General features: G+C 39.9%; 1 protein-coding gene across 2 annotated transcripts; it reads left to right on the top strand.

Annotated features, from left to right (window-relative positions):
• Positions 1-99: 99 nt before the first annotated feature.
• On the top strand, positions 100-9570 carry LOC306694515 (AP-1 complex subunit sigma-2; the record flags this gene model as incomplete). 2 transcript variants are annotated; one of them, XM_079157409.1, is made up of 5 exons in its annotated part: positions 100-278; positions 1908-2016; positions 2107-2244; positions 3693-3723; positions 7864-7916. In XM_079157409.1, 5 exons carry the CDS (start codon positions 100-102, stop codon positions 7914-7916), a joined length of 510 nt encoding a protein of 169 aa, XP_079013535.1. The 2 variants fall into 2 exon arrangements, with proteins under 2 accessions (XP_079013535.1, XP_079013536.1); XM_079157410.1 differs by lacking the exons at positions 3693-3723; positions 7864-7916 and adding an exon at positions 9535-9570.
• Positions 9571-13808: the final 4238 nt, after the last annotated feature.

Genomic DNA, 13808 nt, shown 5'->3' with positions numbered 1-13808 from the left:
AAATGATGTATTTCATCTCATGCTCGCTTCTCCTCGTCTCTCCTCGTGTTTCACGGATCCCTCCGTCTGTTGTTCTTTCCTCTCATCCCTTCATTCCAGATGCAGTTCATGCTTCTGTTCAGTCGGCAGGGGAAGCTCAGGCTGCAGAAGTGGTACGTGCCTCTGTCGGATAAGGAGAAGAAGAAGATCACCAGGGAGCTGGTGCAGACGGTCCTGGCTCGAAAGCCCAAAATGTGCAGCTTCCTGGAGTGGAGAGACCTCAAGGTGGTCTACAAGAGGTGGGCAGGACACGAGGACAACAAAGAGGAGAATCAGGAGAGACGGATGTTATTAAAGTGACGGAGACACCGTGACCACAACAAGAGAGAGGATTCACTGTGACTCACTTTATCCTGTTCATCCTGTGGAAAAGCACGATTTCTTTAAGCAATCGCCAAAACTACACCGTTCATCAGGAGAGGAGGAGAGGAGAGGAGAGAGGAGAGAGGAGAGGAGGAGAGGATAGAGGAGGAGAGAGGAGGAGAGGAGGAGAGGAGAGGAGGAGAGAGGAGAGGAGGAGAGAGGAGAGGAGAGGAGGAGAGAGGAGAGGAGAGGAGAATAGTTTAATCAGATTTGATCAGATTTCCCTCAAATTTAAATGAGTCTTTGCTCGTTAATATTCATTCTGACGGCCTGAATTGTGTTTCTCGATACGTATTTTTCATCATATTAAATTATCGCCCTAATCATTATCATTATTATTATTATTATTATTATTATCACCTTATTATCGTCGAGAACACATTCATATTCAACACTTAATCTAACTTTGTCATCAGGTTGACAAATGCTATATTGATACACAAAATATACTCCGGAATATATACATGTGTTTATATATATATACACATGTATACATATATATATATATATATATGTATACATGTCCAAAGAATGATCCGAGAACCTGAACACAGCGAGCAACGCCAGCGAGTTTCACACTGGTCCCAGTACTTAACGCGGGTCTCACCGGGGTCAGCCGGGTCCATTGTGGCCTCCTTTACCCGCTGGTTGTGAGGGATCAACTGACCAGCTCCTTTATGAGCCAATCATCACATGCCTAACGAGTGCCTGAGGGATTATCAGGGATAAAGAAACCATGAGGCTTAACTCGTAACGGCCTTCTGCGTCCGTCCGGCTTCTGGCTTTTAAATGAATCACCGTGAACAGCAGTAAAGAGCTGTGTCAGCACTATTACAGCGAGCCAGGAGACGGTTTATAGCACTGCCTGATGAGAATGCATGAAGTCAGCTTCTTGTATTTACTTTGTCAGGTTGATGTTGCTGGTTCTATAATTTGAAGATTCTTTGTAGAGAAGCAACAACCTGCAGCTTCAGACTTTCTTTCTCTCTCAGAACTTTGATTGACGGCGAACACAAACCTTTATTTGTGACTTTTCTTTCATGGAAAATGTAAATCAATTGTAAGGACTAAAAGGCCACCAAACTGCCCCAGACGGAAGCTAAGCTAACCCAGCTAGGGCACTGATGCTACTCCACTACCCAGCATGCATCCTGGCTGTCTGTTGAGCCCACGTCTTCACAGAGACCTGGATCCATCGTGGTCAAGTCTTATTTCACGCATCTTATTTTCCTGCCACCGGGCATCCAGACAGCCAGGATGCATGCTGGGTAGCGGAGTAGCCTCAGCTCCTAGCTGGGTTAGCTTAGCATCCATCTCGGGCTCTCCTTGCGTTCGGTCGGCTGAGGCCGGTGATCGTCTCGGTGTCCGCTGCACCTTTTTACTAATGTTGAGTGTTTTCAGTCGTGTTCCATAAGTGCTCCAGTAATAAACACACAACATGTATCGGTGCCTCTGACTGTTCCCTAAATGCTGCTGTGAAGTCAACATCTGTCTCCGTGTTGCAGATACGCCAGCCTGTACTTCTGCTGTGCCATCGAGGAGCAGGACAACGAGCTCATCACGCTGGAGATCATCCACCGATACGTGGAGCTGCTGGACAAATACTTTGGCAGCGTGCGTTCTCTAACGTCGGGTGTCCGTACGTTTCCCCACCTCTTGAACCTGGACTTAGAAAAATATTCATAGTTAAAGTGTTTCTTTCAGGTTTGTGAGCTGGACATTATTTTCAACTTTGAGAAGGCGTACTTCATCCTGGATGAGTTCCTGCTGGGTGGAGAAGCTCAGGAGACGTCCAAGAAGACGGTGTTGAAGGCCATCGAGCAGGCCGACCTGCTGCAGGAGGTAAGACGACGACCGGGAACCGTGTGGGGACAGAATAGATTCCATACTGAGGACTTAGTCTCTCCGTCTGTCTGTATGAATAATCAACCCTCACTCTCCACTGTTACCGTCAACAGCTAGGAGGTTTTTCAGACCAAAGAAATGAATAGAAAGTTAAATTAAGTATTTTACACAAGCACCGCTTCCTCAAATAAAGTTACGATCCTGAAGATTTCATTCCTGGTTACAGCAAGTACGGTTTAATACTGTTTAATCCGTTGCACTTTGTCACATTTCTTTTTTTATCCACCTCTGCAAAGCGGAAACGCTTATTTTTGAAATATTTAAACTTTATTTTTCTGGCATTTCCAGTCAGTTTCTTTTTTTTATTCGCAAATGCACGAACAGTAACAGATGAATGATTGCTGCTCCTTAATGTACCATTACCTGCTGCGATATTTAAATTTGATCCGCTGATGTGAAATGTTGAAACATCAAATATATAAAAACAATAACATCGCCACCGTATTTATGCCTCAACGATGTTATCGTGATGGAACAGCTGCAACGTTAGCACAGCGAAGCCCTGATTGATCCAGACTCCGTTCAGAAAACGCTCATTTTGAAAACTGGTCGTCTCGCGGACGGACTTGACAAATTATCAAACATGATCATGAATTAAGTTATTTCGGCATCATTTGAATCTGTTTATTGCAATTGAATTAACGCAAAATCCGTTTTTATTTTGGTCTCGTGAACCAGATTAATTCAGCTGCAGTAAATATATTTTTATGAACAATTATTAACTGTTATGAACCCAGAAATAATAGCGTTTAATATATACAGTATATATATATATATATATATATATATATATATTAAACGCTATTATGATGCAAACATTTGCTTCCACTTTACTGTGAACTCAGCATTATACATTTCCTGTGACAACTTCACAATAAAAGCCTCCCCTTGTTTTGTCAGTTGAAGGCTTTTAATGTGAACTAGCAGGAGATGTTGGGTTTGAATTATCAGTAGCTAATAACAGTGAGGTTGATATCAATGACATAAAACAGGAACGCTGGAAAACACCTTTTCGCACGTGAAGGTAGTTTGATGCCAACGTGTGAATGGCGGACTCCGCCACTAACAATTCTAATTATTACACAGATGTAATTACGTTGTAATTAATTAGAACCATATTAGAATAATTTACAAACATAAGAGGTTTCAAAAATGAGCTTTGAGTTTGTAAAAAAAGTTTTACAACTTTAAGTTCCTTCAAGTCAAAGTGTTTGTATCACATAAGAGTAAAAGTTTCCCTTCAAAGGTGACGTCTGCTTTATTTCTTGTGATTTTTATTTTCGTCGGCTTCATTGTCTCTCGTTTAGTTTGCTTGATCTTTGATTCCAGCTGACAGGTTTCTCTCTCTTTGCCTCTTTGTATTCTTTCACGATTGTGATTTGCAGAACATAGACTTTCAGATGCGCCTGTTTGCAGGTACAGTTTGTAAAACACCCTAATAACCCTTTTGCTGTAGCGTTAGCTCATTAGCCGTAGATGTACTTTTGATTCACACGAAGATAAACAACACGTCAGCAACAGCAATATCTGGAGTGTGAGTGATACACGGCAGATATGGAAGCTGCTGGTGTGTGTTTTTTCTGCCTTTAACCCTGATGTGTCTAACTCTTAACTTCTAATCAATAACTCTTCCTCTGCAAATCGTTCTCACTCCCAACTCGTCAAACACGGCGGTGATTATGACAGGAAGGAGGTGACGTAATATAAAGAGTAACAAAGTCCAACGCAGGACTTTCACCCAGGAGACTGCTGTTCACGTTGAAAAACAGGTTCCCGCTACGTTAAAACATTGATGCCAGGGGATCCTGATCATAGACCATCTCAACGGTGACGACACAAACTCTAGCAGTGGTCAATGAGGTGGATCTTTGAGTGGCGCTAGCAGAGCAGACGGCTAGCAGCTAGCATCCTGAGACACCCACCTGTCACTCAAAGAGGCCACGTCCTCCATTGTGCCTAACTTTAAACCTTTATATAATTGGTGAGTTATGTAACATTTCATCGTCTGTAAACATGTTTATTTCTACCGTAAAGTTGTTCATTTTAACATGGAAGTCAATGAGGATTGACTCGGTTTTTTGGAGCCTCGAGTGGTCTTTTGAGGAACGGCAGTTTTTGGCGTTTTCCATTTGGTCCTGACCGAGACTCCACAAGTGACGAGTTGAGAGTGAGAACGTGTCGTCCTAAACGTTAAAGGTAGAAGTACAAAGTAGCACCCAGTAGTTGAGAGACTTTTATGTCTTTTTATATCTTCACCGTAGACTCCCGAAAACTAACCGCAAAGTACTTCAGACGTGTTGTTCCTCCTTTCAGTGTTTCTCAAAATATTTCAAGCGATTATATCCTCGTTGCTCCACACATTCCTCACAGTCCTCTCAGACATCACTCCATTGGTTGGAGGGAGGAGATCTCGGGGTCGCAGCCCAGAAACAAAGCCTCGTTGTCTGCATTCCTGAGACCACACACACACACACACACACACACACACACACACACACACACACTCACACACACACACACTCTTCTGGCCCCGATTAGCAGTTCATTATTACAGTAACAAAACACACCAGAGCGTCAATTAGCATTCAAATATTCATGAAACCAAAAGCTGAAACATTCATTATTCAGACATGTTGAATATGTTACAGCAGAGCTATTTAAGTGATTATTTAAATTGTTTATAGACGATAACAAAACAACACACTGAATCCAGGTCAGCAGGCTGTTTGGTTGGATTTGTTTGCTCAACATTTAGTGAAGTCAGTGAGCCAAAATGTTGCCGTTAATGAGTTCTGGGACGCAAAATCAGGTCACAGCTGACAAACCATTAACATCTAGTGGAAAACGGTGGAGAAAGACCAACGCTGGACTGTTGAGGGATTCTTTAACACACAAACAACAAATGTTCCTCAAATGTTGTTCTTTGTGATAAAGATACGCACTGAAGCAGAATATGTTTGCAGCTTGAAATATAAGTAAACCTGAAATAACAAAACTGTGCATCAAATGTGCCTAGAATATTTTTATGTTGCATATATTCTGAGGTGAACGCTGATGTAATGAGATAAGCTAATATTGGCCAATAATGTCAGCCTCACAGAACTCAAGACATTTGCATTTTGTCGTAAAACAGTTTAAAACTGTGAAGATACTGAATGAGAAGTACAACCAACTTTGAAATTATACTCATGTTAAAAAGTAAAGTTGCACTAAAGTTAGTAAAGAAATGAGCGACAGAGTCGTGAAGCCTGAGGGAACAGAAACCATCAGCTGTTCATTGATTTACAGTCACCATTAATAAGAGTACACTCTGTGCTGGGGCCATAAAAGGTTACAGGAAGTTCATCATTTAGGCTTTTTTCCTTTTGATATTCTCACTTTGAAAAGAAAACCTCAAGTTCCACGTTCACCTCAGGAGACAACCTCCGGTTCTTTAAAGTTCTTCAAAGCTCCATGTGTTAAAGCTGCATTCTCTCTAATGTCCACCAGGGGGCGACTCCTCTGGTTGTATAGAAGTCTATGAGAAAATGACTCTACTTCTCTCTTGATTTATTACCTCAGTAAACATTGTAAACATGAGTTTATGGTCTCAATCTCTAGTTTCAAGTCTTCTTCAATACAGCATGATGTTCCTTTAGTAAATGATGGTCCATTTAGAGTCAAACAGACCATAAAGCAGGGGATGCTTTAGGGGCGGGGCTACACAGTGATTGACAGGTCTCTAGCAGAGACGTATGATGAGTAACCGGCATCAGAATGAGAAATGCTCCAATATTTCATCTAAACTATTTATAACCAAAGGTTTAATTTGTCCCAGAGCAGTGTCTGGTAGTATTTATGTCCGTTCTGCACAATGCGATTGGTTGATGCCTTCATTCACGGTGCGAAAGCTCAGAAAATTCAACCTTGTTTCGCAAAAAAAATGACATCACATTTTTGCCACGTAATATTCCCGTTCTGTGTAACGTCCTTACGACTTAAACAACTGTTTGTATATTGGAGTGTAAATTAATCGCAGGAAAAAAGCTCCCCAGTGTGTGAAGGTCTTCTGTGTTTCAACCGACATGAACTCAAACTTGAATATTTGTTCAGAACGCGTCTGATCTCACTCTGGTTCTCTAACAGGCCGCATGATGCAGCACTTTGCAATTAAGATTTATTTGGAAATTCAAATCTTTCATTTTCATCGATGCAGATGGTAACTTTTTTTAAAGTTCCTCTTTTTAAACAAATTTCTAATTTAAACTGTAAACTATTGTCGTGGATACGTGGTACGTTATGCTGCCTGTGTGAAGACGAACCACTAACACTGAATGATTCATTATTCTGTTTTCTTTATTATGAAATGGTGAATAAGGAATAACAATAACCTGTGTTACAAAAGTATTTAACATATACTAATAATAACATATATAAAATAATACTATTTTACACAATTACCTTCTAATATTAAGATATTAAAGAATAAGGAAAAGTTTGATTCTGTTCTCAACAAATCCCATTAAAAGACCAAAACCATTAACTATCAGTGTGAGTGAACGCTGTATTTAGAATGTGTTCACCTCTTCACCTTGCTGTCAGACAGACCTTTCTGAGGGAACTGAAGCTGTTCTCTATGATCTCTACAAAGACACCAGACTCATTCACTGAAACACTGATTCTACCTCACAACACAGGAGCTGCTGCTCTGCTGCTGCTAACATCTGTTGGTGAGTTTGAGTTGTTGAGACTTTAGTGAATCTGAACTAACTCTTTAAAACACCAACGTTTTTTGTAGTTTTTGGACAACAATCGTAGAAGATATATCAGCGTTCGGCTACACACTCGGTTAATATTATAATTTTATTGTTGGCTTTTCTTTTCTTGGGACTTGTTGAGAAAGATAAATCAACAACATCAGCTGCCAGATTAACATGAAACCACCGTTATCTGTGGACCAGAAACAAAGAGCTTGTTAACAGTTCATTGTTGTTGTGGTGCCTCCTCATTGTTGTCATTTTATAATCAGAGAGAGAAACCAGATCAAATCCAGAGACGTCTCCTGCTACTGAGCACAGGAGGAGGAGACTCTCTTCAGTAATCAAACTCCTCGTCAGTGTAAATTGTTAATCAGGCTAATTATTAGATCTTTTTAATGACACCAGGGTGCAATCATGTCGAGATGCAGAATTTCTTCATGTGTTGACACGATTTTCAACAAGCAGTGTTTAAGATGTCAAACCTTTAAACATAACGCACATTTAGGATAATGGCACATTTTGAATGAGCTCCTCTGGCTTCAGTAAATACACAGAGCTGTAATAAGTACGTGGACAACGCACCACAGGGGGGCCGACTTATTTTAATAAGCCTTTAATGAAACATTCTCAGGAGCTGGTCATTACTTTTGGTAAAGCCTCAGAAGAATTTGCTGCTCAGCTCAACTTCTTTTTGCATGTGAGGCATAAATAAATCGAGCTTTTATTGTGGCGGTGCACCGTTCATGTGTGTGTGTGTGTGTGGAGGTTGTTCTGTTTATTTGTGTCCTTAAAAAAAAAAAAAATCTTTGCCTCACAGGTGTGATGGTCCCAAATGTGGTCTCTGAGTCCTCTGGTCTTTTCCAGAATTAGGATGCTGAGGTGAATACTATGTATGTGGATTTAGGCCGTCCCTATATATATATATACAGTATATACAGTATATATGTGTGTATATACATATATACAGTATATATGTATATACAGCCCCCTAGAGACCAGGTTCCTGGTCTAGTTAGTCTCCCCACAGCCAGTTTGTATTGAAAGTATGTTTTAGTCTGTTTGTCTTTGTTTTCCATGTTTACGTGACATCTCATTGTCTTCTACCTCATGTTTTTATATGATTAAAACATCAACAGGTGTTTCAATATCTGTTCGTTTTAAATTGTTCACTTCCTCTTCGCTCGTAGTGAAATGTATTTTGCTTTTGAGGGGAATTTTATTGTTTTTTAACAAGTTTTAAGTAGTTTCCCCTTACTTAAAGGGCCAGTGTGCAGGAGTAGAATTAGCACTGCAACAGCTAAACAATTAAATCCCAAAGACCTTCAGAAAGAATGCAAAATTCAGATACGCTCACTGTGAGTTTGTTTGACTTTAGATCAGTAGGAAAAGTCAAATTAACCATAAAGTAGTGGAATAGTTTGACATTTTGGGAAAGGCTAGCTGTTTCCAGTCTTTATGCTAAGCTAAGTGACCCCAAATGTATTGTATAGACCTGAGATTAGTATCTTTTTTTCTCATCTATGCTAAGTTAAGCTAACCAACCATATTTGTTGTACAAACATGATAATGGTACCTATCTTCTCATCTATGCTAAGCTAACCAACCATATTTATGGTACTGACATGAGAGTGCTATCTTTTTTCTCATTGATGCTAAGCTAAAGCTAACAACCATATTTACCATACAGTTATGAGAGTGGTATCTATCTTCCCATCTATGCTAAGCTAACCAGCCATATTTGTTATACAGACATGAGAGTGGTATCTATCATCTCATCTATGCTATGCTAAGCTAAGCAACCATATTTATCGGACAGTTTTGAGAGTGGTATCTATCTTCCCATCTATGCTAAGCTAACCAACCATATTTATCATACAGGTATGAGTGGTATCTATCTTCCCATCTATGCTAAGCTAACCAACCATATTTATCGTACAGGTATGAGAGTGGTATCTATCTTCTCATCTATGCTAAGCTAACCAACCATATTTATCGTACAGGTATGAGAGTGGTATCTATCTTCCCATCTATGCTAAGCTAACCAACCATATTTATCGTACAGGTATGAGAGTGGTATCTATCTTCTCATCTAATTCTCAGCAAGAAAGTTTTATTCCAAGAGAAAAAAAAGAACTTTCCCTTTAATAGATAAATGTGGATCAGTGGTGAAAGTATTTTTTCTTAAATGGTGACTTTGGTATTTTTCTACCTGGACCCTATCTCCCATGTTTCTGTCTAAGTGACTTTTTTTAAATTGGTCCAGTATTGAAGGAGAAAGCCGCCAACATCAGCCACTAAACGGGTTGCAATGTGACCTCAACGTCTCTGTTATAGTCGCTCAGACGCAGAAACATGGTCTAAAAAACGCTCCAGGTTGTAAAACAGTGACCCTTTAAGTGACCCCTCCAGCCTGCTGCACTGTCTCCTGCATGTGGCTGCTATGACTCCATGTTTTTGCTGATCTGTGTGCGTTTCTCTCCCCATGCAGCCCCGTCACGAGTACTTTAATGTGCCTGTGTACTGATTGGCTGCCATCGCTGCTGCTGCTGCTATCGTCCCTGCATGCTGAGCTCCTCAGGCACCTTTCCCTCTGAGCGCTGTGATTGGTTCATCAAGGGGTGTAACAATATTCTCAGTGCACTATTTAAATATATACGTGACTGTCATGAAACAATATTTTCACAGCAGGACATTTTAAAAAAGAACTACAGTAATTGATAAACATTGAGGCTGAGTCAGGTATTTATTCTGGAGATCAATGTCTCTGTTAATGAGGATTCACAAAATCCATTTAAACTGAAGTTAGTCTTCAGTGTGTTTATTGATAATAAGTAGTAATATATTTTGTGGTGACATATTGTTACATTGCTGTCACTCGTACGTTTATCATTGGTTGGAATGGGGGCTGCACGTTGGACCAACGGACAATTATTCTGAAACCACAATCGACGGGAAAAAAAAGTCCCATTGGACCGACAGCTAAAAATATTCATTCTCCATGCAACAAACACAATGACATCATCAAACGTCCTGATTTTTATGCCTCGTGAGTTGTCCGTTCTTGTGAACACGATATCTCAGAACAAAGTATCTTCACACAACAGTTCGTATCATATCCTACGAAAAGTTACCCCCACTTTTTTGGTGCGTTTTCCTCAGTTCAGATATTTCGTCACTTCAGTTTATCGGTTGCGAAAAAAACAACATGGCGACGGCCGTAATCCAAGATGGTGACGGCAAAATCGGCGAACTCAAGGCTTCAAAATATCAGTCCACCAACCGATGAGTGACGTCATGATGACTACGTCCACTTCTTATAGACAGTCTGTGGGTTTAGGGTAAAAGTGTCAGGGTGAGCCAATCAGAGGCAGAGTAGGACGAGTCATGCCTTCGCCATTTGTAGAAGAAAAAATTATCACAAATGTGAAGGTCTGATGACCTCATTCTGCATAATAACTAGCCATGTGATGCACGGACAGTCTGTATTTTCGTAATGTCGTATTTCGTTTTTTGGGATAACTGGCTGTCGGATAAATGGGAAATTGTTCGGACTATTGTGGTTTCAGAATAATGGGCCGTTGAGAGTTATAAGAGGATTTTAAGGTGAAGAATAAACTTTTAACCTCAACAAAACTATTACCACTTTTTAGGTAGCAGCTGATGTCCCAATTACTTAAAGGAACACATTTCAAACCGGAAAAAATTGTAATTTTAGTCGATGGTGTGTTTGAGGCCACATTTCTACGCTACATCGGTGGTTTTTAACTCTATATTTTCACCAGATAAAGGATTTTAGTCGTCAGACGTCTGGATCTTAAGTTATCAGAGGAACAAGCTGAGCTAACGTTAGCGTCAGTTGTCTGGATCATAAGTTATCAGAAAAACAAGCTGAGCTAACGTTAGCGCCAGACGTCTGGATCTTAAGTTATCAGAGGAACAAGCTGAGCTAACGTTAGCATCAGACGTCTGGATCTTTAGTTATCAGAGAAACAAGCTGAGCTAACGTTAGCGTCAGACGTCTGGATCTTAAGTTATCAGAGGAACAAGCTGAGCTAACGTTAGCATCAGACGTCTGGATCTTAAGTTATCAGAGGAACAAGCTGAGCTAACGTTAGCATCAGACGTCTAGATCTTAAATTATCATAGAAACAAGCTGAGCTAACGTTAGCATCAGACATCTGGATCTTAAATTATCATAGAAACAAGCTGATTCCTGTTTATTGTGTCCTAGAGGTTTTCATACAATCAGTGTTATATTTAATATTTCTGTTGGTTCCCTCATTGTTTCTGTATAATTCTGTTACAGTTTTGTTTGAAGTATTTGAATCGTAGGTTTTGTCCTTGATGTGATTTGTAGGAGTTGTTTTTTTAATCAGATCAAACCCGATCGTTCAGGCCAGACGACCACATAGCTTTTGTATTATTTAATTATTTTAAAATATAATTATTTATAGACCCTGATTATTTCCCATTTATATAAAACTTGCAAAAAGCCCACACTGAAGAAAAGTGTATTAGTGAGATTAATGCTAATGCTAATGCTAACTCTATGCACTGATTAACTAAGGGCTATTCTGGTTTATATGCTAATAGACATTTAAACACTTGAAATCAATCAGCCTTAAAAGTTATTTGTCTTTTATTAATGAACTCTGACGAAGCTCTTAAAATGTTCTGTATGATCTGTCGATGTCAACAGTCATGGTCCCCTGAGGATATTTCATCAATGCGTATATAATAGATTCTTAATAAATTGTTTGTGATTCTTTGTGAACTAAGCAGCCTGGTGTCTGTCTTTAATGCAGCTGTTTATACTGTGTTTTTCTTCTTCATGTGACACATTTATAGTTTAGTGATGAAGTTTTTACTGTTTTCTTCTGTCGTAAACAAACCCGAGAGCGAGACGAATACAATCTGTGAATAAATCATAATTTACGCTTTTTAAAATCTGGGCCGAACATTTTTGCGTGGGTTGTTTTTTTTCTCCTCTTATCTTAAAACAATATTTCTGTTTTTTCGCTGCTCTGATGCAACTCCTCTCTTTACTTTGTGCTGAACCTTGTGTCAGGACGCCAAAGTAAGTGCTTCTCTTTCTTTCTCCTCCTTTCACAGCAGACTTTGTGTCTTCGTAACATTAATGATGGCCGCATTCCATTTAGCTGACCCGGTTCCACGGTTCTGGTCTGGTGCATGCTCTCTTACTTGGATGGAACCATCATTTATGTTCATATTTACAGCTGTGTTTTGATAAAGATGCATTTATGACCTGAAATGCATCTTTTATCTAATTTTGATTTGTTGTGTGTGCTCACATAAATATAAGAAATATTGATTAACGCAACTTAAACAAGTAATTGTAGCATCAAAAGTCATTTATGATGAATTTTGAGGGTGAACTGAGTGATAGGTTCCTAATAAAGAGACACACCGTTCATTTATATGTATTAATTTCATTAAATTAATAAAAATCAATTTGATAGAATGTAGCCGCAAACACAGATGTAAACAATGAAAGATTTAAAAAAAAATTTAAATCTGCTTTGCAAACATTTTGTGAGAAATAAAATGTACTCAACACATTTGTTCGGCCTCAATGTGTCATCTTTATATTTAACAACTTACCGCGTCATCAAATTCCCAAATATAAATTTAGAATTTGGAGGATGAACAGAGTCGTGGTTTCCTTCAGTAGAAGCCAACTTTAAATGTATTTTTACCAGATGGCAACCTCCGGTTCTTTAAAGTGGTCAAAGCTTCATGTGTTAGAGCTGCATTCTCTCTAGTGTCCACCAGGGGGCGACTCCTCTGGTTGTATAGAAGTCTATGAGAAATGACTCTACTTCTCTCTTGATTTATTACCTCAGTAAACATTGTAAACATGAGTTTATGGTCTCAATCTCTAGTTTCAAGTCTTCTTCAATACAGCATGATGTTCATTTAGTAAATGATGGTCCATTTAGAGTCACACAGACCATAAAGCAGGGGATGCTTTCTCCTCACCTGGCCAGTCATCACAGAGAGGGGGGGGGGGGGTCATAGTGTCACTGGTGGAAGAGCCCTTTGAAGTTGAGGGCTCTGAGTCCATGCAGCTCACCAGGGGGGACAGAGGAGGGAGGGGGGAGGTGTTTGTGAGGTGAGGTGTGAGGAGGAGACAGGTGAGGGCTGTGAACTAAACCTATTGAAGAAACAGTTTAGCTCGTTGGCCTTCTCCAGGGAGCCCCCTGGTTGTCTCCCTCCAAGCTTGAAGCCAGTTATGTGCTTCATCCCGGTCCACACCTCCCTCAAGTTGTTCTGCTTGAGTTTGGCCTCCAGCTTCCTCCTGTAGGAGTCCTTGCACTCCCTGAGCTCGTCCCTGTCCCCAGACCTGAAAGCTGCTTTCTTCTTATTAAGATCACATCCCAATCCGTCGACTCAAAGCAGTCCTGCAGGGCGTCTTTAGCCTGAAGAGGCGTCAGTAGACGTATAACTTTTATTATGGAAACAATTAAAGTGAGAGATCTTTTTACATCATTTATCATCATTTCATTAAGTCACGTGAGGCTGATCATTCCTGAGTGTTTGATGAGTTTTATCATTTAAGTTTAACCTGAAACATGGAGCCTAATACATTAATGTCAGTATTCAAGAGAAACTATAATCATATTCTGGGTTATTTAATAATGACGTCACAATCTGAATTTCAAACCGTACAGATGCAATACAGCACAAATACCACAGAACACAGCACAAATACCACAGACAGTTTGTTAAAGAGGTAGCCGG

Source organism: Pholis gunnellus (assembly GCF_910591455.1).
Source record: "Pholis gunnellus genome assembly, chromosome: 4".
NCBI classification, from domain to species: domain Eukaryota; kingdom Metazoa; phylum Chordata; class Actinopteri; order Perciformes; family Pholidae; genus Pholis; species Pholis gunnellus.
Note: the sequence above shows the minus strand (reverse complement) of the source record. Positions and strands in the feature narration are given on the sequence as shown.